A 27,220-nucleotide genomic window follows, 5' to 3' on the forward strand; every position below is an offset into this window, starting at 1 on the left:
AGCCTGTCACCACATCCTATGGGTGTACTGCATGGTATCTGGGGGAAGCAATATGGCCGCTGCGTCCGGACATGCGTCACCTCGTAACCAGAAATGGCGTACCGACGCGTTGCGTCACGTGTATCGGTACACCATTTCTGGTTACGAGGTGATGCATGTCCCTGGATGAGGAGCATATTTATGAGGATCTGGTACAGAGGAGGTTACTAGCCTTTGGCCCTGTGTGGTCAGTGTGTGGAGGTGAGAAGGCATTGCTGACATCTGAGGATTTATGCACCAGAGTGAAGATCACCTTTTGACAGTTTCACTTGCATGGACTATGACTATGGAGGAAGAGGACAGACATGATTATGGAATAAAAGGACAGACATGACTATGGAGGAAGAGGACGGACATGATTATGGAATAAAAGGACAGACATGACTATGGAGGAAGAGGACGGACATGACTATGGAGGAAAAGGACAGACATTATGGGGGGTTACTGGGTGTAAATAGAACATAACATCTTATTACCTCCTCTGCTGCCACTTCAAGCCACGTCTCCTCTCTACTTCCTGCCTGTACCTGACATCACTTCCTGTCTGTCTTCCATAGAGACTTCCTGTCTGTGCCTGACATCACTTCCTGCCTGTACATGACATCACTTCCTGTCTATCTTCCATAGAGACTTCCTATCTGGGTTGAAGTGAGATCCCCACCTTGTGGAGCTCAGAGGAACTGCAGCCCAGAGAAGCGTCTGGTAGTGTGACCCCGGCCTTGTGCTGGGTGTGTATGGACTGTAGATCCTTATAGAGGGGTCACCTCCACTCTCACCAAGGGGGACAGAAATATATGACTGCCTAGTCCAGCCTTTCTCAGCCAGGGTTCCTCCAAAGGTTTCTAGGGGCTCCTTCAGCAATGAACAATTCCTGTCTCTTAGTAACAAATGGCATCAATGATCTGTAAAATCCATTTCTTGGAATACATCACAGGACACGAAGCATCTTTATAAATCCTTCCTAACACTGTTATGCCCACCTACAGGTGATCGGACATTGGCCAACAATAGACAGGACGTCCCCTTGTAGAGCAGATCTCCGACATAGGAAAGGTTTGTAGCAAGCCATAGCCCATAACAGGAGGGGACGGATCTCTGGGATTCCTGAGGGACTCCAAGAAATGGATTTTACAGGTAAACCACAAAATGTCATTTTCTTTGTCGCACATCACAGGACACAGAACATCTTTTACATTCCTTACTAACAGGGATGTCCCACCTAGAACATAAGGGGAGGACAACAAGCCAACAGGTCCCAAAAAACAACCAGAAATAGGAAAGAACCTCATGCAGCAGCCTGCAAAAACCAATGTGTCCAAAGGGAAGAGTCCTTAGTGACTCCAACATCCACCTGGTAACATCATAAAGAGTGCACCGAAGACCAGGTAGAGGCTTCACCAACATGATACACTGAAGGTAGGTAGTGTCATCCCTTATAAAGGGGGAACCTGTCCTTTCATACTGGAAACTGGAGCAACAAGCCGACAAATTCAGGGAATAAACGTAGACATGGAAGCTGCGGGATCCTTCTATTCGGTCCTCAGGAGCCACAAAGAGAAATCCTGTCGCCAAATTGCGGCTGTCAACTACAGGTAACCTGATAGACAAACAAATACCCAACGTGATAAAAACCTATTCCCCCAGTTACTGAGCCTGAGGGCAAAGGGAGGTAATACGCCGTCCCGGCTGAGATGAGGGTAAAGGAAGGTAATACGCTGTCCCGGCTGAGATGAGGGTAAAGGGAGGTAATACGCTGTCCCGGCTGAGATGAGGGTAAAGGGAGGTAATACGCTGTCCCGGCTGAGATGAGGGTAAAGGAAGGTAATACGCTGTCCCGTCTGAGATGAGGGTAAAGGAAGGTAATACGCTGTCCCGGCTGAGATGAGGGTAAAGGGAGGTAATACGCTGTCCCGGCTGAGATGAGGGTAAAGGAAGGTAATACGCCGTCCCGGCTGAGATGAGGGTAAAGGAAGGTAACACGCTGTCCCGGCTGAGATGAGGGTAAAGGGAGGTAATACGCTGTCCCGGCTGAGATGAGGGTAAAGGAAGGTAATACGCTGTCCCGGCTGAGATGAGGGTAAAGGAAGGTAATACGCTGTCCCGGCTGAGATGAGGGTAAAGGGAGGTAATACGCTGTCCCGGCTGAGATGAGGGTAAAGGGAGGTAATATGCTGTCCCGGCTGAGATGAGGGTAAAGGGAGGTAATACGCTGTCCCGGCTGAGATGAGGGTAAAGGAAGGTAATACGCTGTCCCGGCTGAGATGAGGGTAAAGGAAGGTAATACGCTGTCCCGGCTGAGATGAGGGTAAAGGGAGGTAATACGCTGTCCCGGCTGAGATGAGGGTAAAGGGAGGTAATATGCTGTCCCGGCTGAGATGAGGGTAAAGGAAGGTAATACGCTGTCCCGGCTGAGATGGGGGTAAAGGGAGGTAATACGCTGTCCCGGCTGAGATGGGGGTAAAGGAAGGTAATACACTGTCCTGGCTGAGATGAGGGTAAAGGGAGGTAATATGCTGTCCCGGCTGAGATGAGGGTAAAGGAAGGTAATACGCTGTCTCGGCTGAGATGGGGGTAAAGGAAGGTAATACGCTGTCCCGGCTGAGATGATGGTAAAGGGAGGTAATACGCTGTCCCGGCTGAGATGAGGGTAAAGGAAGGTTATACGCTGTCCCGGCTGAGATGAGGGTAAAGGAAGGTAATATGCTGTCCCGGCTGAGATGAGGGTAAAGGGAGGTAATACGCTGTCCCGGCTGAGATGAGGATAAAGGGAGGTAATACGCTGTCCTGGCTGAGGGTAAAGAAAGGTAATACGCTGTCCTGGCTGAGGGTAAAGGAAGGTAATACGCTGTCCCGGCTGAGATGAGGGTAAAGGAAGGTAATACGCTGTCCCGGCTGAGATGAGGGTAAAGGAAGGTAATACGCTGTCCCGGCTGAGATGAGGGTAAAGGAAGGTAATACGCTGTCCCGGCTGAAATGAGGGTAAAGGGAGGTAATACACTGTCCCGGGTGAGAGGACGGTAAAGGGAGGTAATACGCTGTCCCGGCTGAGATGAGGGTAAAGGGAGGTAATACACTGTCCCAGCTGAGATGAGGGTAAAGGGAGGTAATACGCTGTCCCGGCTGAGATGAGGGTAAAGGAAGGTAATACGCTGTCCCGGCTGAGATGAGGACAAAGGAAGGTAATACGCTGTCCCGGCTGAGATGGAAAGGTACAAACCCCTTTAGATAAAAATAATAAATAAAAAGCTAAGGTAAAAAAGCCATCTTTGTGAAAGAACAGAGGATACAAAAGGAAGGTCCTGAATGGGCTCAAACAGAGAATTCTGTAAAAACAGAAAGAGATCCCATAGAAACAATGACAGGCTGACCGGAGGAACAACATGCATGACATCTAGTACCAACGCATGCAACTAGAAAGTGTAATGCAATCAGCCCCTGAAAGAAGAGACTGCCAAGGCTGAAATCTGACTCTTGATTATTGTTAGATTTCCAGAGTTATGAAAAAACTCTATTAATATTTCTAGGTTCTTGTAGATGGTTGTGGGAAGAAATCCTTATGGAAGCCAGTTCAGTATAAGCAGTGTGACTTTATTTGATCACACACCAAAAATACAAAGTCAATAAAAAACAGTAAATTCAGATATATGTAGCTTAAAATGAAATAAAAATAAAGAATATAAGTTGCTTGTTCCTTGAATATTAGAAGAAAATGTAGTTCCTTTGAAAAGCTTAAATAAAAGTTTTCAGGCCTAGTTTCTTCCTTTGTTCAATGTTAACCTCTTGCCATGTGCTGCCTTTGTTCTTAGTTTACATGCCATGCTTTGAGTTAGAGTGTGTGCAAAAATGTCTCTGTGTGTGTGAGTGAAGAGCTAGAATCAACTGCCTCTCTTTCCTTGAAAAACTGCATACTTAAAATGCATGAGAAATTAAGTCCTCCCATTAAGCTTTGTTTCAAATTCGCGGGCTCCTAACACACACTCCCATAGTCACTCCCAGCTTAACTAAAGACATGTGTTCCTATTCAAACCACTAAGTCATTATCATGATTGACATGCAGGCTCTGAAAGAAGGTCTCTGGAGTTCTTATGTTACATAGAACTGTCGAAATCCATGATTTATGACTACAATTTAAACTCTCAGACTCATTAAAAGAATTCAAAATAGAGTATACATTACATAGAGTATTTTAAAAGAAAACATGAATTTAAACCTCTGCTGATTACCTTTAGCTCAGACACAAATAATTCACATCTGACCACTGAAATGCAAAACCTCACATTCACATCCAATTAAGAGGGTATTTTCTGCCAGCATATATTTCAGAACTACTAAAGACCGAATTAAAGTTTGGATATTAAAAATTAATATTACAATTATACACAAGGCCAGGCACACATTCACCCCCCACCCCAAGAAGGAAACCAAGACATGGACCAAAACAAGGAGGAAACCTCTCAGGTCAACAAAACACAAAATATGATTGTAAAGACCTGCGGGAAGTCTCCATGATTTAGAATTCCTAGCCTTCAAAAGAGCAGAAACAACAAAAGGCCTAGGTACTTCTGTCTCTTAAAACCTTTTTGGCTGCAATAGTCAATCCAGTATGCCCACTGACACCATAAGGCTGGAAAAATCAGGCTTTGTAACAGCAGGGCTTGACTATCTGGAGATCCAAGTACTTGTGTAGAATCAAATAAAAAACATGAAGCATGAAGTAAGGAGGGGAACAGTTCCAAAATTCTAAGGCCTGGTTCACACTGCAATGAACAGCTGCTGGAGGTCTTTACCGCTTAGCCTTTGGGCTGGGTACATTTCCCTTGCCGTACCATCTGGTAGCCTGGTATATGAGGGATTCCTAGATCACAGATGATGAGTGTAGACCGTATAGTAAGAATGTGATGGATTTGGTAAAATGCCTATTCTGTTTTCTGTTTAAAATATACATTTTATACATATTTACTTTTATACTTTTTTATATTTCTAAATATATGTGTTGTGAGTATATATATATATATATATATATATATATATTTTGTCTGCTGGGCTTTGCAGTCCTCCTTAACTTGTTTTGCTCAGAGCGATGCTCTCAACCCCTCCCTTTGCACTGAGATGATTTCACTTAGACTTTGGGAATGTGAAGGGGAGTGAACAGAGATAACGGGTTGAGAAGCAAGCATCAAGTTTCTACATTTCTCCTATATTTCAGCCAAGCAAAATGTGCCTTTAGAATGTGACTGTATATACGTAATAGTGACGTGTACTCTATTGTTTTCTATGTATAAAAGGTTAAGCACCGCCCTGCAATAAACAGAGATGAGATGATGTGAAAGTGGTTGTACTGGACAGTTGTCCGTGTAATTATTTTCCGGCGTGCACGCAATCCATATCTCAAAATTAGGAACAGCAGCAGAAATCCTACCCTGAGCCCGATTGTGGTTCTCCCAACCTTTTTAAGAACATACCCAAATCCACGGCACCACTCCAACCCTGTACCCCCTAATGACCACGGACCATCCAGGTGATAGCACTTGTACCCCGTCTCTTCTCCAGCATGAAATCATGAATAGGAACAAAAAAGATGAAGAGCTGCACTCTGTAATTAGCTCCCTCTTAATATTTCATTCTGTTGATGAAATACCTCCATACACATGATCTCCTCCTGATAAACCAAACTCCCAAGATATGTTTCACCCAAATGGGCTCACTCACATAGAGTAGGGTTGGGGCCACTCTATCCTTGTGAATGAGCTCTATTGTTTTCTATGTATAAAAGGTTAAGCACCGCCCTGCAATAAACAGAGATGAGATGATGTGAAAGTGGTTGTACTGGACAGTTGTCCGTGTAATTATTTTCCGGCGTGCACGCAATCCATATCTCAAAATTAGGAACAGCAGCAGAAATCCTACCCTGAGCCCGATTGTGGTTCTCCCAACCTTTTTAGCTGGCGCCCAACGTGGGGCCCCAGGTTCTGACTGACGGAAGACCGCACGAGGGACTGAGCGGCTGGCTGGGACAGAACAAAAGGGCCTGCGCAACCCTAAGTACGGTAGGTACTTTTTATACTTACCACTGTGCGATTTGTTTCTGACCAGTCTGGCGCCAGTCTTGTCGGCTTCCGGAGGTCCTCTAGAGGCAGGTAATTTTTATTTCTCGCCTGGGGCTGTTTAACGAACCTGCCATTGGATCTCTGCTGACTGTGTATTTGTTCAGTGTCTGTCATCCTGTGCGACTGTGATAACTCAGTAGACTGAAAGATAAGTTGCAATGAGTGTCCTGACCAGGTGAGCTGTTGGCCCCTGGAAGACGGAACCTTGCAATATGTTGCAATGAGATTTCTGACCAGGTGAGCTGTTGGCCCCTGGAAGACGGAACCTTGCAACAAGCGTCTACGGACGGTGACTCGGGGTTGACGGTGTGAGACCTCTGAGGGTTTAGCTCAGCTGCTGAGGCTTCACGGAGCGAGGGGCGGCAGGTGTAATGTCCTGTTCTGAGTGTATTTGTGAATCACTGTTTGTTCTGAGATAAGACAGAAAGCAGCGGAATAGGGATATTAATCTAATAGTTGCCCGCGCTGCCTCTGAAGCAGCGGAATAGGGATATTAATTTAATAGTTGCCCTCACTGCCTCTGAAACCGTTAGCTGAGACTAAGGTGAAAGAACAGAACAGAGTGAGAAGTTGGGTGACCCAGAGAGAGGGGGAAGATGGGTCAGAAGACAGTCAAGCCACAGCAAGGATTGTTAGCAAGTGATATAGTGAAGAGGAGAGAAGGAAGTGAAGCAGTTAAAAAGTTATCTAAAGTAGCGAAAGTTTGTAAGCTGAAGGTCAGAGGACTGGCATAAATCATTGTAGGAACAGAGAGGAATGTTATGTGATGAAGGTTTGCTGAACGTGAGAGAAGTTTGGAACAGAACTGGAAAAGTGTTGCATAAAGAAGGATAGTTGGAAGAAATTCAAGAAAATGGCAATTGTATAATGTATTTGTATCACAAAATTGTAAATGGAAGTGTGTGCTAAAACAACCGCCCTATGTTGGAATGTGGGGTGGAAGAGGGGAGGGACAGCCCTGCCCTTCATCTAACGCCCACTTTATGCCCACCACCCCAGCCCTGCCCAGTGCACTTCCTGCTAGCAGCCATCTTGCTATACCTGTGTTGTCACTTCCTGCCCTGCCCAGTACACTTCCTGCTAGCAGCCATCTTGCTACATCGGTATGGTCATTTCCTGTCCAGCCCAGTGCACTTCTGCCTGGCAGCCATCTTGCTACATCTGTATGGTCATTTCCTGTCCAGCCCAGTGCACTTCTGCCTGGCAGCCATCTTGGTACACCCGGAAGGCCTAAATAAGGCACATACCCAGTTCTCCCTGTTCTAAACCAGGATGCTTCCTACCACACTCCCGTTTTCCCCAATATGGAAGCTTCACCTTCACAAGCCGGATACATGAATGACAATGTATTCGAGCTGAATGATCAACAACCGCAAGCAGGAAGGATGCCAATAGGTATGACTCCCAAACCTATGTCAGATGTCCAATTGAATGACGATGCATCTGAATGGAGTGATCAACAGCTGCAAGCGACAAGGGCGCCAATGGATTTGACTCCCAAACCCACGCACAGTGGAGTACAACCTAAACAGGAACAGTACACAAGACAGCCCCGACATTCAAGATTACCGGAAGGGGCACCGGTAGTGTATGTCGCTTTTACCCCATCACAAGCAGCGGCCTTAGTGACGAGTCTGACTGACCCAGAGAAACAGCCAATACCCTTTTATCGCAGGGTAGTGCAGATACAAGAAACTTACTCAGCTGCTTGGAAAGACCTGCTCAGTCTATGCCAAATTAAAGCAGGACATGTTTTCTGGCCAGTTATGCAGACGGCCTTCAATGATGCCTGCCTGACAAGTGCTATTTCCTGTTCTTCAGGTGTGGAGTTTTGTGCCCAGCTCCATGACTGGGCAAAGGAGAAATTGGCAGATCAGACTACCACGATTCAAGACATCACCCAAGATAAAGGGGAGTCTGTGGAGAAGTATTATGCCAGACTCATACAGGCCTTTGATGATCTGGGCTTCTCTCAATATGAAAAGGCACACACACACATGCTCTCAACTGCTTTTGTCTCAGGGCTCAAAGAAGATATCAGGAAAGGTCTGATAGTGGCCCGCCCTGAATACCGCTCTATGAAGATGTCTGATTTACTGTTGGTGGCCAGAGGCATAGAAAATCAAAAAGGGAAAAAAACAGCGCCCCTCATGGTGGTCAATGACGAAGATCCCACCTACACTTGTCCACCACCATTGCCAAATATCAGGGAAAGGATCACCTGTTATAACTGTGGGAAACGGGGACACTTTAGAAGAGAATGCAGAGCCCCAAGATATCCCAGACAAGACAGGGACCCCCGAGAAGGGCAGTGTGAATATCAACCACCACGCCCCAACTCTCGTTAGGAAATGGGCAAACCCGTGTCACTCCTTATGGCAGTATTTTCAAACAAGACTGGGGTACCGTGTAGCTGTAATCCAGGATATTCCTCAACTTAAAGCAGCTAAACAACTGCATGCCTTTCTTGGATTCATATCCTACTGCAGGACATGAATCCCTGATGCTCTCAAGTCTGTGCCATTTACTTTGTCAAGCGAGGCCCTGGACAATTTTATTCTGCTGAAGCAAGCAATATCCACCGCTCCTGCCTTGGGACTTCCAGATTATGAGAAACCTTTCAAACTGTGTCAGAAAAGCAAGGCCACGCCACGAAGGTCCTAGCTCAAGTACATGGAGGGCAAACCAGACCCATTGGGTACTATTCTTGCCATTTGGACCCCGTAGCTAGGGGTGGTCCTTCATGTCTAAAGAGCCATCTTCGCTGCTCAAGCACTGTTGGACAAAACTTCAGATCTCGTTTTAGCACACCTCCTGCTTCTTCTGGCACCGTATGACATTGCTGCCATCCTGAATCAAGTACAACCCCGACCCCAGTCCACGGCCAGACATCTACGGTTGCAAATCTTCCTCCTCATTCCTGACAATGTGACCCTCCAAAGGTGTCTCACCCTCAACCCAGCCACCCTTCTTCCATTTTTCTAGGGGGGAGAAGAAGGCAAAGAAGGAGACCCCTGCACTACTCCACATGACTGCCTTGAAATGATGCGCATGGAAACCACACATCTCCCTACAGTGAGTGAAATTCCTCTGGAAAACCCTGACTACACACTTTTTGTGGATGGTTCCAGATATGCAGATGAAGGAGGCAAGTACCACACAGGTTATGCTGTGACCTCGGAATTTGAAATTCTACAAGCAGGAGCATTATCACCAACTTTCTCTGCCCAGGAAGCAGAGCTTCAAGCCCTCACTACAGCGTGTAAGATGGCAGAAGGTAAAAGAGCCAATATTTACACAGATTCAAGGTACGCCTTTGGAGTAGCTCATGACTTCGGTATCATCTGGAAAGCCAGAGGTTTTCTGACAGCGGCTGGAACACCGGTAAAACACGGCCCAGCCATCAAGGATTTAATGGAAGCACTGCTCCTGCCTGACCAAGTGGCTGTCTTGAAGGTTAAAGCACACGGTAAACTGAATTCTCAAGAGGCCAGAGGGAATCACTTGGCGGATATAGCTGCCAAAGAAGCAGCGAAAAACCAACGAAAAATGTCTGAGGTGGCCAAAGAGGAGAGTGAGACCTCAGCACAGATATTTTTGGTGGTGCATGTGCCATCAGACAAGCAATACCTGATTTCAATGCAAATGGCTGCTTATACAGAAGAAAGGCTGGAATGGATTGATAAAGGAGCAGACTACGATGGAGAATTGTATTCGATGAAAGGAAAAACTTGTTTACCAAAAGATATGTATCCAGCAATTGTCCAATGGACGCATGGACATGCACATCTCTCTAAGAACTTAATGAACTCACTGATCAGCAAGTATTACTGGGCTCCAGGGATAACTACTTTAACCAGAAATTATTGCGCCTCGTGTGTAGTATGTGCAAAATGCAACCCGGGGAGGACGGAAAAGACACCGCAGAAACATCTGGCAAAACCCCTCTATCCATTCCAGAGAATACAGATTGATCATATACAAATGCCGAAAAGTGGCCGATATGAATATGCCCTAGTGGTGGTGGACATGTTCTCAGGTTGGCCGGAAGCCTATGCTGTTACAAACATGACAGCCAAGACCACGGCTAAGAAATTACTGAGTGAGGTAGTCTGTAGATTTGGGGTCCCAGAGGTGATAGAGAGTGATCAGGGTCCAGCCTTCACAGCAACCCTTATAAAAGAGATTTGGACAGCACTGGGGGTCGAGTTGGCCTTACACACCCCCTATCACCCTCAAAGCAGTGGGAAGGTAGAAAGGATGAATGGGACTCTAAAAAACAGGATGCTAAAGATGGCCCAAGAGACTAACATGAGTTGGCCAGACAGTTTGCCCATTGCTCTGTTTAGTGTCAGACACACCCCCCGGGGGAAACATGCCCTGTCCCCTTAAGAAATTTTGTTTAGCTCAGCCCCCCAGACTTGGCTGTTACTTTCCGCAACAGTTGCAATTACAATCTGATGTGTTAACTGATTATGTGACTGTATTATCACGTGAATTAACCCATATCTATGTCCAAGTGTTTTCTCCATTCCAGATTCTGAGTCAGATACAGGAACTCACAGCCTATTACCCGGAGATTGGGTATTAGTAAAGACATTTATGAGGAAACATTCCCTTGAGCCAAGATATAATGGTCCATTCCAAGTTCTGCTGACCACAGCCACTTCTGACAAGGTGGCCGGGAAGAACACTTGGATACACGCCTCCCACTGCAAGAATGTCCAACCCCTGAGGAAAAGGAGTCATCTACACCATGACAACTATGTTGTATATCCTTTTTCTTATAAGTCTGACAGAGGCTCAACAGGTGGATATCACCGAAATAGGTGACACCACTATATTTTGGTACAACTCATCCAACACTCATGTAGCTATTTTCACCTTTGATTTCTGTAGTATAGATCCCATGTGCTGCTATGACCGTAATCTATATGATCTTGACACAACGAGCATGTTCCGATAGTAGTGACCAGGTATACATATGTGTCATGGATGATTACTGGGGACCAAAAGATTAGAACCAGATTGGAAGGGAGTTGGACTGGTGAGTATGCTCTTGCAAAGGTCATTATGCCTCTCCATATCCTAACAGAAAATACCCGACCCAACGCCTGGCCGTAGGAGGAAACAAAAAGCTCCTTCTGGCAGTTTTGACCCACATGTGTATATAGATGCCATTGGAGTCCCAAGGGGGGTGCCTAATGAATTCAAAGCCAGAGACCAAGTAAAAGCAGGCTTCGAATCCCTGATTCCCATGATAACTGTTAATAAAAATGCAGATTGGATAAATTACATATACTACAACCAACAGAGGCTTGTGAATTACACCAGGGATGCCCTCCAAGGAATTGTTTACCAGTTAGCCCCTACATCCTACATGACATTCCAAAATAGGATGGCTCTGGACATGATTTTAGCGGAAAAAGGAGGTGTCTGTAAAATGATAGAAGGAACCGGAACATGTTGTACATATATTCCTGACAATACTGGCCCGAATGGTAAGGTTACTCTGGCTATAAAGAAATTAGAAGATCTGTCAGTGGAGCTGAAGAAGAATTCAGGGTTCACAGACCCGTGGGATCAATATTTTAGCTGGATGAGTGGGTGGCAAAAAGTGCTCGCCCAAATAGGGGTAACGGTACTAATAATTCTAGTTCTTTTAGCCCTGATTGTATGTTGTATTCTACCATTTGTAAAGAAGTTAATAAGCAAGGTTGTAGACAACAGCACACCTGCATTTCTCCATCAAGAAGAGGAGGACCCCCTTGTGATGGAAGAGGATAAACCTTTCACTCCTCTACGGTCCCTCCCCACCAATAGCAATTTCACAATTTTGTAGGGATAGCATCTGACTTCCTTATGTACAAAGTCTGTGGCAAGGGGGGAGATGAAATAGTCATCACTTGTCTAACCTACAGCATAAAAGAGTTCCAAGGTACATGAGGACAGATGAGCGAGGTCTTATAGGGACAGAGGAAAATAGTCATTTTAAGGGGGGACTGTGATGGATTTGGTAAAATGCCTATTCTGTTTCCTGTTTTAAAATATACATTTTATACATATTTACTTTTATACTTTTTCATATTTCTAAATATATGTGTTGTGAGTATATATATATATATATATATTTTGTCTGCTGGGCTTTGCAGTCCTCCTTAACTTGTTTTGCTCAGACCGATGCTCTCAACCCCTCCCCTTGCACTGAGAGGATTTTACTTTGAGTATGTGAGGAGGAGTGAAAAAGATAACGGGCCTCAAGCTTCAAGTTTCTACATTTCTCCTATATTTCAGCCAAGCAAAATGTGCCTTTTAGAATGTGACTGTATATACGTAATAGTGACGTGTACTCTATTGTTCTCTATGTATAAAAGGTTAAGCACCGCCCTGCAATAAACAGAGATGAGATGATGTGAAAGTGGTTGTACTGGACAGTTGTCCGTGTAATTATTTTCCGGCGTGCACGCAATCCATATCTCAAAATTAGGTACAGCAGCAGAAATCCTACCCTGAGCCCGATTGTGGTTCTCACAACCTTTTTAGTGTAAATTTACTTGGGTGGGTGAGTCTAGGGGTGGTCCTTTGCAAAGTGTATATAACCCCTTAGCAAAACCCCCAACATTCTCTTTGTCCCTTTGTCTCTTCCGGAGCCCAGACCTCAGAACATCAGGATGTCTGTGTAATGTACCAGCATTGCTCTGTTTCTTTTCTATAACTTCCATCTCTTTGTATTGGTAACATTCTGTATTTGAATTGTTATATTACTACTTTTAAAGTTATACCGGCTACTATTTATTTGGTCATAACTGATTAGTAGTCAGCTTCTTTGCTGTGTAAATAAATCAGATCTTTACTTTTTGCACAGTTGTTTTCCTTTGCTATTAACATTATTGGTAGTATCCACATGAGGATTGGCTCCATTCATGTAGAGGGAAAAGGTTGTGATCACTTATTTCATTAAAATATTAGATAGAAACAAGTAAATAAGTGCAGTAGGAAAACCGCCAAAACACACCAATGTAGGAAGGAACCACAATGACCACCAATGTAAGGAGACACTATACTGACCACCAATGTAAGGAGGAACTACACTGATCACCTCACTCATACTCCTCCTCATACTCCTCTCCTTTATTCCCAAAATCTCTTCTCTATATTCCTGTGCTCCTCCCAAACATCTGTACATTGCGCCCTCACTGCTCCCTTCTCCCCTCTACGGCTCTCTCCACCTCCTCCTGATACTCCACTCTCCCACTGACCCAAACACCTCCACTGGTAGACTTACGTGCTCTTGTACATCCCGCTCCCATGCCACCTTTCTCACCCTTCTTATTCTAACAGCAGGGGACATCTCCCCGAACCCTGGTCCTCCACCACCTTGCTCACCCACAAGGCACCCTCCTACTTCCATGAACTGCCGCAACCCCCTCAACCTAGTACCTGTCCCTCTGCTCCCCAAAACCACCCCCCCCCCCATTTTCGTGTGCACTCTTGAACACCCAATCGGTTTGCAACAAACTCACCGCCATCCACAATCTCTTTGCCTCCCACTCCCTCAACCTCCAAGCGATCACTGAAATCTGGATCCAAGCCTCTGACTCTACCTCCCCTGCGGCACTCTCCCACGGAGGTCTCATTTGGACCCACTCACCCAGACCCAACGGTCGGAAAGGTGGTGGGGTTGGCATGCTCCTGTCACTGCTGAGCACCTTCCAAGTCCTCCCAAACCCCTCCACCCTATCCTTCTCCTCCTTTGATGCCCATGGCATCTGACTATTCTCTCCAATCCTTCTGAGGATTGCGGTAGTCTATCGGCCTCCTAGACCCGTGTCCCACTTCCTCAATGACTTCTCCACCTGGCTACCCTCCTTTCTCTCCTCTGAGCTACCCACCATCATCCTTGGAGACCTCAACATCCCTATCAACATTAAAAACCCGGTTACATCCCAACTCCTCCACTTAACCTCTTCTTTTGAATTTTCACAGTGTATACAGTCCACCACCCACACCCACTTTGACGGGAACACCCTGGACCTTGTTTTCTCTCATCTCTGCACTCCCCACAACCTCACAAACACCCCCTTTCTTCTCTCTGACCACAACCTTATTACCTTTTCCGTCTCCTCGTCCTCAAACACCTACCCTTCCAAATGTCAAACTATCACCAGCCAAAACCTCTGCAACTTGAACCCTGACCCTTTCCACTCTGCAGCTGAACAACTATACAACAGTATCCTTTCCCCGCTCTGCCCTGACCGGGCCACTACTTTTTATAACAACTCGCTGTCAGCCGCTCTGGACTCGTTAGTGCCTCTAACCACACAAAGCATTAGACCCCGACCGCTTCAACCCTGGCAGACTGATCATACCAAAAATCTCAAACAACGCAATCGTGCACTGGAGCGACTATGGCACAAAACCAGATCCCAGCAAGCGTTCACCCGATATAAATCCACCTTCCTCACCTACACCTCCTCCCTCCACACTGCAAGCAATCCTACTTTGTGACCCTCATCAATACCTTCTCCTCCAGTCCTCACTGGCACTTCTCTACTTTTAACTCTCTACTCTCTCCACCCCCACCTCCACCCAGTACCTCACTCACCGCCCACGAGATTGCCAATCACTTCAAAAATAAGATCGACACTATTCGTAGGGACATTGCCACTGCTCAGACTTCCACCCCACCTAGCATCCCTCACACGAAAACCCCCTCAACTCCCCTCTCCTTTGACCTCACCACTGTCCAGACATCCACCCCACCTAACACTCCCCGCACAAAAACCCCCTCAACACTCCACTCCTTTGACCCTGCTACCACTGAAGAGGTCACTAAGGTCTTCTCTGAAGCCCACCTCACCACCTGCCCCCTTGACCCTGTCCCCTCACAACTCCTACGGTCACCCTCCTCCTCCATCCTACGCTCCCTGACTCACATCTTTAATCTCTCCCTCTCTGCTGGCACTTTCCCCTCCCCTCTGAAGCACGCGCATATCACTTCCATACTTAAAAAACCCTCCCTGGATCCCACCGACCTGAACAACCTCAGACCCATCTCCCTGCTGCCATTTACATCCAAACTCCTTGAGCACCTTGTCTATAATCACCTGAGTTCCCACCTCACCGACAACAACCTCCTTGATCCCCTACAGTCTGGCTTCCGTCCCCTTCACTCCACCGAAACCGCCCTACTCAAAATCACTAATGACCTGCTAACCGCCAAAGCTAATGGCCACTACTCAGTGCTCCTACTCCTCGACCTCTCCGTGGCTTTCGACACAGTTGACCACCCCCTCCTCCTCAAAAACTATAACCTATTGGCCTCAGAGACTCCGCTCTCTCCTATCTATCACAGCGCTCCTTCAATGTTACCTATAATGCTACCACCTCCCCCTCTCTGTTGGGGTCCCTCAAGATTCTGTCCTAGGGTCCCTTCTCTTCTCCATCTACACCTCCTCCCTTGGCCAACTGATACACTCTCACAGCTTCAACTACCAATTCTATACCGATGACACGCAAATCTGTCTATCCCTCGCCTCACCCCCTCAGTCTCTGCCCGAATCACTAGCCTACTGAACGAGGTATAGGATTGGATGTCGCTTCACTTCCTCAAATTAAACCTTTCCAAAACCGAGCTCCTAATTTTCCCCCAAGCCCGTACCCCCCTGACTTCTCCATCAAGACCAACAACACCACCATCAGTCCCACCCCACACACCAGAGTACTTGTTGTCATCCTAGACTCCAACCTGTTTTTCCAACCCCAGGTCCAATCGCTGACAAACTCATGTAGACTCCACCTCCGCAACATCTCCAAAATACGCACGTTCCTAACCCCGGAAACCACTAAGCAACTCGTTCACTCCCTTATTATATCACGACTCGACTACTGCAACTCCCTCCTCACTGGCCTGCCTCGCCGCTGGCTATCCCCGCTTCAGTCTGTCCTAAATTCTGCGGTCAGACTCATTCACCTTACCAACCGCTCCGTATCAGCCACCCTCCTCTGTCAATCCCTCCACTGGCTTCTGATTGCCCAACAAATAAAATTCAAAATACTAACATTGACGTACAAAGCTGTTCATAACACTGCCCCAAACTACATCACTGACCTGACATCCATCTGCCACCCAAAACATACTCTTCACTCCTCACAAGATCTCCTACTCTCTAGTTCCCTGGTCTCTTCCTCCCATGCCTGCCTCCAGGACCTCTCAAGGGCTTCCCCCATCCTCTGGAACTCCCTACCCCAATCCATTAGACTATCACCTACCCTCCTCTCCTTTAGATGCACCCTGAAGACCCATCTCTTCAGGGAAGCCTACCCCGCCCTCAGCTAATTGCCGATCGCCTCCACTCTTCCTACCACTCCATCCCCCACAGCTATTTCCTCCTGTACCACTATCCCCTCCCTCCTAGATTGTAAGCTCCAAGGAGCAGGGCCCTCGAACCCCTCGTGTATCGTATTGTACTGTTACTGTACTGTCTCGTGTACTGTCTCCCATTGTGATGTACAGCGCTGAGCAAACCGTTGGCGCTTTATAAATACTGTATAATAATAATAATGGAAGGAGACACTACACTGACCACCAATGTAAGGAGGAACTACACTGATCACCAATGTAAGGAGACACTACACTGATCAATGTAAGGAGACACTACACTGACCACCAATGTAAGGAGGAACTACACTGATCACCAATGTAAGGAGATACTACACTGATCACCAATGTAAGGAGACACTACACTGACCACCAATGTAAGGAGGAACTACACTGACCACCAATGTAAGGAGGAACTACACTGATCACCAATGTAAGGAGACACTACACTGACCACCAATGTAAGGAGGAACTACACTGATCACCAATGTAAGGAGGAACTACACTGATCACCAATGTAAGGAGATACTACACTGATCACCAATGTAAGGAAACACTACACTGACCACCAATGTAAGGAGACACTACACTGACCACCAATGTAAGGAGACACTACACTGACCACCAATGTAAGGAGACACTACACTGACCACCAATGTAAGGAGACACTACACTGATCACCAATGTAAGGAGGAAATACACTGATCACCAATGTAAGGAGACACTACACTGATCACCAATGTAAGGAGGAACTACACTGATCACCAATGTAAGGAGGAAATACACTGATCACCAATGTAAGGAGACACTACACTGATCACCAATGTAAGGAGGAACTACACTGATCACCAATGTAAGGAGACACTACACTGATCACCAATGTAAGGAGACACTACACTGACCACAAATGTAAGGAAACACTACACTGACCACCAATGTAAGGAGACACTACACTGATCACCAATGTAAGGAGACACTACACTGACCACAAATGTAAGGAAACACTACACTGACCACCAATGTAAGGAGACACTACACTGATCACCAATGTAAGGAGGAAATACACTGATCACCAATGTAAGGAGACACTACACTGACCACCAATGTAAGGAGGAACTACACTGATCACCAATGTAAGGAGGAAATACACTGATCACCAATGTAAGGAGACACTACACTGATCACCAATGTAAGGAGACACTACACTGACCACCAATGTAAGGAGACACTACACTGACCACAAATGTAAGGAGACACTACACTGATCACCAATGTAAGGAGGAAATACACTGATCACCAATGTAAGGAGATACTACACTGACCACCAATGTAAGGAGGAACTACACTGATCACCAATGTAAGGAGGAAATACACTGATCACCAATGCAAGGAGACACTACACTGATCACCAATGTAAGGAGACACTACACTGACCACCAATGTAAGGAGACACTACACTGACCACCAATGTAAGGAGACACTACACTGATCACCAATGTAAGGAGACACTACACTGACCACCAATGTAAGGAGACACTACACTGACCACCAATGTAAGGAGGAACTACACTGATCACCAATGTAAGGAGACACTACACTGACCACCAATGTAAGGAGACACTACACTGACCACCAATGTAAGGAGACACTACACTGACCACCAATGTAAGGAGACACTACACTGATCACCAATGTAAGGAGACACTACACTGACCACAAATGTAAGGAGACACTACACTATTCACCAATGTAAGGAGACACTACACTGATCACCAATGTAAGGAGGAACTACACTCACCACCAATGTAAGGAGACACTACACTGATCACAAATGTAAGGAGGAACCACACTGATCACCAATGTAAGGAGACACTACACTGATCACCAATGTAAGGAGACACTACACTGACCACAAATGTAAGGAAACACTACACTGACCACCAATGTAAGGAGGAACTACACTGATCACCAATGTAAGGAGGAACTACACTGATCACCAATGTAAGGAGGAACTACACTGATCACCAATGTAAGGAGACACTACACTGACCACCAATGTAAGGAGACACTACACTGACCACCAATGTAAGGAGACACTACACTGATCACCAATGTAAGGAGACACTACACTGACCACAAATGTAAGGAGGAACTACACTGATCACCAATGTAAGGAGGAACTACACTGATCACCAATGTAAGGAGACGCTACACTGATCACCAATGTAAGGAGGAACTACACTGATCACCAATGTAAGGAGGAACTACACTGATCACCAATGTAAGGAGGAACTACACTGATCACCAATGTAAGGAGACACTACACTGACCACCAATGTAAGGAGGAACTACACTGATCACCAATGTAAGGAGGAACCACACTGATCACCAATGTAAGGAGACACTACACTGACCACCAATGTAAGGAGACACTACACTGACCACAAATTTAAGGAGACACTACACTGATCACCAATGTAAGGAGACACTACACTGACCACCAATGTAAGGAGGAACCACACTGATCACCAATGTAAGGAGACATTACACTGACCACCAATGTAAGGAGGAACTACACTGATCACCAATGTAAGGAGACACTACACTGACCACAAATGTAAGGAGGAACTACACTGATCACCAATGTAGGGAGACACTATACTGACCACAAATGTAAGGAGACACTACACTGATCACCAATGTAAGGAGACGCTACACTGATCACCAATGTAAGGAGACACTACACTGATCACCAATGTAAGGAGACACTACATTGACCACAAATGTAAGGAGACACTACACTGACCACCAATGTAAGGAGACACTACACTGATCACCAATGTAAGGAGACAATACACTGATCACTAATGTAAGGAGACACTACACTGATCACCAATGTAAGGAGGAACTACACTGATCACCAATGTAAAGAGACACTACACTGACCACCAATGTAAGGAGACACTACACTGACCACAAATATAAGGAGGAACTAACCTGATCACCAATGCAAGGTAGAACCACATTGATCACCAATGTAAGGAGACACTGCACTGACCACGAATGTCAGGAGACGCTACATTGACCACCAACCGCCAGCAGACACTTTTACCCTCCCGCACTTTCACTCTACTCATGCGTGGACACTGCTAGCAAACACCTCTACGCTCCCCCACTTCTGCTCTACTTCTCACAAGTGGACACCACTAGCAGACACCTCTACCCTCCCCCACTTCTGCTCTACTTCTCACACGTGGACACAGCTAGCAGACACCTTTACCCTCCCCCACGTCCGCTCTGCTTCTCAGACTAGCAGACACCTCTACCCCACTTCATCCAAGGAGATCCCATTACTCCATCTTCTCTGAAGATTTCACCAAGTCATTATCATCCCCTATTCTCCAACTGTTGAAGGGCCCCATCTATAGCCGGCAGAAGATGAACTCTCCTTGATCTCCATATACTGAATATCCATCGGTAACTCAGAGATGCTCCCACTTTCCATTAGCCAAGACCTGCTCCTCCTCCCTCCACACCCGCCCCATATACAGTCCAGGCGTGGCAGTCCCGGGAGTGCAGCTGTAGCTGTGTGAAGCCTGAATGTCCCAGTAGGAGGAGTTCTGCCCGCAGTGTGAGCTGCACTCCTGGAGGACCCTGTTCCAGTCTATGCTGCACCACCCCCAGCTTCATGATTGGCCTTCCTCTGCCTCATTGTCTGATATCAATTGTCCGTGTATTGCTACATGTTGGGGATTTCTGCTACAAATCTGAACTAGGAATAGAGAAAGGTAGAAAGGATGGCGCTCTACTTCCTGCTCTCTGTGCTTTCCATCCCCCATCAACCAATCACAATGTGTCCACAATCACCATGGAAATGATCAGATCAATGAAACGTTTGTCATAGACAGACCATCATGTGCCGATCATATACACAGACATTTGTATCACGGGAAACATACAAGAAGAAACATGTATGGAGAAAGACACGGGAAAGTCCCCATATGTGCATTCACCAATCACTCCTTCATTCCCGGTATACACACAATTCCATTGCTTCCATGTGTACACCATCAGTCACTCTCCTAGAATTGGGACATTTTATTACCACCCACCTCTTCAGTGATCCCCCACCATGCAAGTATTGTCCTCACCTCCAACTGTGGGCCTAATGACTGCTTGGAACATTTGTCCACAAAGTATTAATAATAGACCTACAAGTGTTTGTGAAATCTCCCACCACAAATGTACTCAGCCAATCACAGGGCAGGACTCCATTTTTATTCTTCTCCTGCCATCAATGGCCAACCCGGTCCCAGTCTCAGTTATATCTGAAGAATTGTAATACTATTGGCTTAAGGCGTCCATTCAAACATATTAATATTAATTATGATTAATGATAAAAAAACAAATATTTTGCAAGCTTGCCATCAGTATAAGTGCCGAATCATAAATTTTGATTTCTAACAATAATAATAATCCTAACAGGAGTTCTGTCATTTTTCAGGATGTCACGAAAAACATGTCCTCCGTCAGTAAATGTTCATGTTGTGTCAGTAATAAAAGTCACGGAGGGTTGGGAACCCTGCAAGGGGGGCAGAGATATGTGACTGCCTAGTCCAGCCTTTCTCAGCCAGGGTTCCTCCAAAGGGTTCTAGGGCTTCCTTGTCACTTCATTGGGCTGTATATGGAAGTGTCAGCGACCAGCCGTTTCTGGATACACAGCTTTGTCATCATTGCACACACACAGGATTTTGTTTTCATTCAATATATTTTTTATTATAATTTCACTTTTAACAAGATTGGAAACAAAAATTCAGGAAATAGTAAAGGAAGGAATCCGATTGGTCAGGAAGATCCCTTGTCTGGAATGTGGGGGCGGAGTCATTATTATTGGTGTACAATACAATACACAACGTGTTCCATTATTATAACAAAGTATTGTAGAAAAGATCCCAACATAGAAAATGGGGGAAAGGAGGAAATAAAGGCGGATATGAAGGGGAATCTGTGTACGGGGAACACCTTAACAATCACCACCATTTTATTCTCCAGGGCCTCTGATGTCACAGAATAGATGTTTGGGGGTTTATCTCATCTTCAGGACCAAAATCTGCATTTTCCCATGTGTGCAAAATCATGCAGAAACAGCTCTGGCAGTGAGAGGGTTAATGTGGGCTAGATGGGATCCCTCTGCTGGGGTGACATTAGAGCTCCCCCTAGCTGCAGCCTGGTAATAACATTGCCCTCCATCTATTGGACATAATGGGGGATTTTTCCTGAAATACAGCAATCAATAACAGCACATTATGGCCACTAGATGGAGCCAAAGGAATCAGAGTATGAAATAAAGTATGCCCAATATTCGTCATGGCCGGGCAAATGTCACTCACATTCCTTCTAACTTTTTTTGTTTGTTTTTTTACTAAACCTCTAAATGTTTGTGAAAGCTTCCACCATAAATATACTCAGCCAATGAGAGGTGATGACTCCATATTTATTACAGGTACTTCTATAGCACTGTCCATTTACACATAAATTGTTCATTCCCATCAGTCCCCGCCCCCGAGGAGCATACAATCTAAGGTCCCTAACTCACATTCATACATACACATACTAGGGGACAATATAGACAGGAGCCAATAAACCTATCAGCATGTCTTTGGCATGTGGGAAGAAACCAGAGTACCTGGAGGAGACCCACACAGGCACAGGGAGAACATGCAAACTCCAGGCAGGTGGTGCCATGGTTGGGATTCAAACTAATGACCCAAGTACTGCCAGGCAGAAGGGCTAACCACTGAGCTGCTATCAATAGCCAACCCGGTCCCACACTTCATCCGTGTCTTTGGTGGCCTCTGATCTCCTTATGAACTGTTTCTTCCATGATGAAGATCAGCCATGGAGTATATCTGAGGTGTATATCAGGGTGTGCTTCTTCCCCACATGAGAGCTGGGATGTCCAGCAACATTCATCTAGAAGACATTTCCCGCACTCAAGGCACTAATACACCTCCAGGGTTGTGTGGGACCCCTGATGTACAGGAAGACAGGACTTCAGTGAGGAACATTTCCCTCACTCAGGACAGGAATATGGCTTCTCTCCCATGTGAGAGCTTTGATGTTTATTAAGACTGGACTTGTCTGAAAAACATTTCCCGCACTCAGGACAATAATACGGCTTCTCTCCTGTGTGAGATCTCTGATGTCTGTAAACATTGGACTTATATGAAAAACATTTTCCACACTCAGGACAGGAATATGGCTTCTCCCCTGTGTGAGATCTCTGATGTATGGAAAGATGGCACTTCACTGAAAAACATTTCCCACACTCAGGACAATAATACGGCATCTTTCCCGTGTGAGATCTCTGATGTCTGTAAACACTGGACTTATCTGAAAAACATTTTCCACACTCAGGACAGGAATATGGCTTCTCCCCAGTGTGAGATCTCTGATGTCTGTAAAGACTGCGCTTCTCTAAAAAACATTTCCCACACTCAGGACAGGAATATGGCTTCTCACCTGTATGAGATCTCTGATGTGTGTAAAGACGGGACTTCTGTGAAAAACATTTCCCACACTCAGGACAGGAATACGGCTTCTCTCCCGTGTGAGATCTCTTATGTGTGTAAAGATTTGCCTTCTGTGAAAAACTTTTCCCGCACTCAGGACAGGAATACAGCTTCTCTCCCGTGTGAGATCTCTGATGTATGTAAAGATAGGACTTCCTTGAAAAACATTTCCCGCACTTAGGACAGGAATACGGCTTCTCCCCTGTGTGAGATCTCTGATGTATGTAAAGACTGGTCTTCTGTAAAAAACATTTCCCACACTCAGGACAGGAATACGGCTTCTCTCCCGTGTGAGATCTCTGATGTAAGTAAACAAGATACTTCCGTGAAAAACATTTCCCGCACTCAGGACAGGAATACGGCTTCTCCCCCATCTGAGTTCTCTGATGTAAGTAAAGAATTGAATTCCGTGAAAAACATTTCCCGCACTCAGGACAGGAATACGGCTTCTCTCCCGTGTGAGATCTTATATGCTCATTAAGATTGGATTTATATCGGAAACCCTTCCCACACTCAGTACAGGAGAACCTCTTCCCTGTTGGAAGGCCGGCCGGGTCCCGCACAGTCTGAGGTTCCTCCGGATACGACGAATCCGATGGTCCATCTACACTGGATGGTGCCGGATGGACATTGGAGGGAGCCGGGTTTTCTCCTGGACTATACTGTGTGATGTCCTCATCTTCTACTTTCCAGTCTGGAGACAAAGTGAGACAATCCTCGGAGGTTTTCCTCATCTCCCGACCATGGACTAAAATACAAAGACAAAGAGGATTACTAGACAGGAGCTGATTGGTTCCCCCAAACCAGGACTCCGCCCACATCAGGCAGCTTGGTCTCTGAGGAGCTTACAATTCCACCCTCAAGGGAACTAGGAAATGGCTCCTCTGATCTCCTACCAGGTCATTTCTTTATTCATGGAGCTTAGTCAGAGAGTGAGGAAACAACCAGAACTGTCTTTTATAGGAGGGACAGTGATGAGGGGATTATAGGACGAGGGTCCCCACCCCCTCTATCACTCATCACCATCTTCCCAACACAAGAAGTACTGCATTTCCTTATTTAGTCCATGATTTAGTCATGAAGAACAGCGGGGCTGAGCCCCACCAGAGGTCAGAGAGTGAGGATGGGGGGGAGAACAACCAAGATGAAGACTGGACTGATCCTGAAGACCACCATCATTGGGGTATTGACTCCTCCCTCATTATCACTTTCTGTTTAAGGGTCCAAAGTTGGAGGATGTTATCACGTTATTATCACCATGTACAAGTCTGTGCTCCAATCACATCATCCGATATAAAATGTCCAGCTGGGAGGAAATGGGGGGAACAAAAGTGTCAGGGATCTCCTCGATCCCCGCCGCGATGGTCCCGGCGCAGGCACAGTGTGCCGCCCTGTGCAGGGACTCGGGCACTAAGTCTGGGCCGGCCGCGGCGTTCGAGTTTGCGCATGCGCAGTAGAAGCTGCGGCCGCCCGCTGGGCACCAATGGCAGCGCAGGGTGGGATATTTAAATGGCCCTGAGCTGTCATTCAGTGCCTTCTGGTCTTCCCTGTATCCTGTATCTGCGAACCTGTGAATTGTAAGTTGCTGACCCGGATTGTATTCTCCTGCCCAGACCCTTGCTTTGCCTGACCTCTCTCTTGAATTCCCCCTATTGGATCTGACCTGCTGTTACTGACCTGGCGTGTGACCCGACTATTCTCTGCCCGCTGCCTTGTACCGTACCATCTTCCCTGTTACCGACCCGGCTTGTCTGACTTCGCACCTGCTCAGCCATCCATCCCTCCCAGTGGGGTCTTCTGACCTCCTCATATCAGGCTCTTCCCCGTGGGAGCCCTCGGCGTATACCACTACCACTGATGGGTTTACCCAGTAGCCACGACCTGGTCTCGGGGAGCTCCAAGTCCATCCCCACCATCAGGGGCCCTGGTGAACAACCACCCTGGGACTTAGACTCCGTGCTCTGGGAACGCCTATTTAGTGGAGTGCTAGTGGTACCTCCAGGTGGTCCCTTACAGTACCAGAAGGTCATGACGGAGCCTCGAGGAGGACCCTCCCCGCTGGAGGAAGTTTGTAGGCACCTGGCTACCCTGACACAAGCTGTAAACGTATTACAGGACAGGTGTTTACAGATTGAAAATCGGTTCCAGGCCTGCACTATATCTGTCCCTGCACCACAGGCACTGGGCCCACCGACTGAGAGGGAACAACGACCCCCACCTAGGCTCAGTTAACGTTTTTTTTGACGCAATGGCCATCTTATACGATGACCCACAGCGGGCAGCTTCGGCCGAAGCAACCTTGTACGCGCTCCGGCAGGGCCGACGGGCGGTGGAGGAGTACGCCTCTGATTTTAGGAGTTGGATGGGGGACACACGCTGGAACGAGTTTGCCCTTGTGCACCAGTTCCGTATGGGCCTGTCAGAGGCCCTGAAAGACGAGCTCGCCTGGGTAGAAATGCCTGAGGCGCTAGAAGACTTAATTGCACTAACCATCAAGATTGACCGTAGACTGCGGGAACGCAGGTTTGAGAGGTCCGGTCAGGGTCGTGGAAGTACCTGGGGGTCTTTCCAGGGTCCCAGCCAATCCACTAGGCCACATTTCCAGAACCCACCGCCGGAGGATACTCCTGAACCCATGCAGCTAGGCCTGGCGCGACCTAAGCTATCTCCAGAGGAACGCCAGCGCAGACGCTCCCAGAACCTGTGCCTCTACTGCGGTGAAGCTGGTCACATAGTACGATCCTGCCCGCAGAAACTGAGTAAGTGCACCTCTTCTTCCTTATCTGTTGGCGATGTTCATTCTTCCCAATACTTAGTTGTGCCCCTCTCCTTTCAGCTTCCAGAGATGACCGTGGAAGTGACAGCCATAATTGACTCGGGGGCATGCAGCTGTTTTGTAGATATTAATTTTGCTCACCAGCAGGGTATTCCCCTCCAACCAAAAGAAAAGGGGTTCAACATATTTCTGGCCGATGGGTCCCGGATAAGATCAGGGGTGGTTAACCAGGAGACCCCTTCCATTGCCACTACCATTGCCAGCCAACACCAGGAACTCCTCCGCTTGGATGCTATCGCATCACCCCTTTTCCCAGTCATTCTGGGGCTCCCATGGTTACGGGCTCATAACCCCCAAATTGACTGGGAGACCGGAGTAATCTCGTTCCCTTCCCCATGCTGTTGGGAACACTGCCGCACTTTGGGCCTGGGGGTCCCCCAGGTCCTCGTGTGCTCGGAAGGGGATGCCGACTTAAGGCAGGTCATTCCTGCAAGCCTATCATGAATTCCTTGATGTATTCAGTAAACGGGAAGCAGATACTCTACCCCCCCACCGCCCGTATGACTGTCCTATTGACCTGTTACCTGGCTCAGAGATCCCTTTTGGGCGGATCTTCCCCCTTTCGGAGCTCGAATTGGGGGCTCTGAGGGAATACATTGAAGACAGCCTCCAGAAGGGATTCATCCGCCCCTCTACCTCTCTGGCAGGGGCAGGGATTTTCTTTGTAGAAAAAAAAGACAGGACCTTGAGACCGTGTATTGATTACCGGGAGTTGAATAGAGTCACAATCAAAAACCGTTACCCCCTGCCATTGGTACCAGAGTTATTTCAGAGTTTAAAGGCTGCAGTGGTGTTCACAAAGCTGGACTTAAGGGGAGCATACAACTTGGTTCGCATAAGGGAGGGGGATGAGTGGAAAATGGCATTCCGCACCCGCTTTGGCCACTTCGAATATCTGGTCATGCCGTTCGGTCTGCGCAATGCACCGGCCACTTTCCAACACTTTGTGAATTACATTTTTAGGGATTTCCTGGATGTCTTTGTTATCATCTACTTAGACGATATTTTGATTTTTTCACCTTCTCTGGGGGAGCACAGAGTTCATGTAGTAAGGGTATTGGGGCGGTTGCGGCAGCACGGCTTGTACGCCAAGGCTGACAAATGTTGCTTTGAACAATCCAGCATTATTTTTCTGGGTCTGATTATCTCCACTGCGGGGGTCGCGATGGACCCTCAGAAAGTCTCTGCAATACTGGATTGGCCTGAACCCACAGACAGGAAAGGCGTCCAACGGTTTGTTGGGTTCGCAAACTTTTACCGCAAGTTCATCAAGAACGTCTCGGGT

General features: G+C 46.8%; 1 protein-coding gene across 1 annotated transcript in view; it reads right to left on the bottom strand.

Moving 5' to 3' along the window:
- Window positions 1–23,473, bottom strand: part of LOC149452135 (uncharacterized) — a 35,354-nt gene extending 11,881 nt beyond the window's left edge. Inside the window, exons 1-3 of the mRNA XM_089689722.1 lie at window positions 22,612–23,473; window positions 21,831–21,840; window positions 1,438–1,636 (exon numbers count right to left, since the gene is read on the bottom strand). Coding sequence (XP_089545848.1) covers window positions 1,438–1,636; window positions 21,831–21,840; window positions 22,612–23,473 — 1,071 coding nt within the window. The remainder of the gene's footprint in view (window positions 1–1,437; window positions 1,637–21,830; window positions 21,841–22,611) is intronic.
- Window positions 23,474–27,220: the final 3,747 nt, after the last annotated feature.

The sequence above is a fragment of the Staurois parvus genome, unplaced genomic scaffold, assembly GCF_062004578.1.
Source record: "Staurois parvus isolate SC_StPar_1 unplaced genomic scaffold, SC_StPar_1.0 ptg000494l, whole genome shotgun sequence".
NCBI classification, from domain to species: domain Eukaryota; kingdom Metazoa; phylum Chordata; class Amphibia; order Anura; family Ranidae; genus Staurois; species Staurois parvus.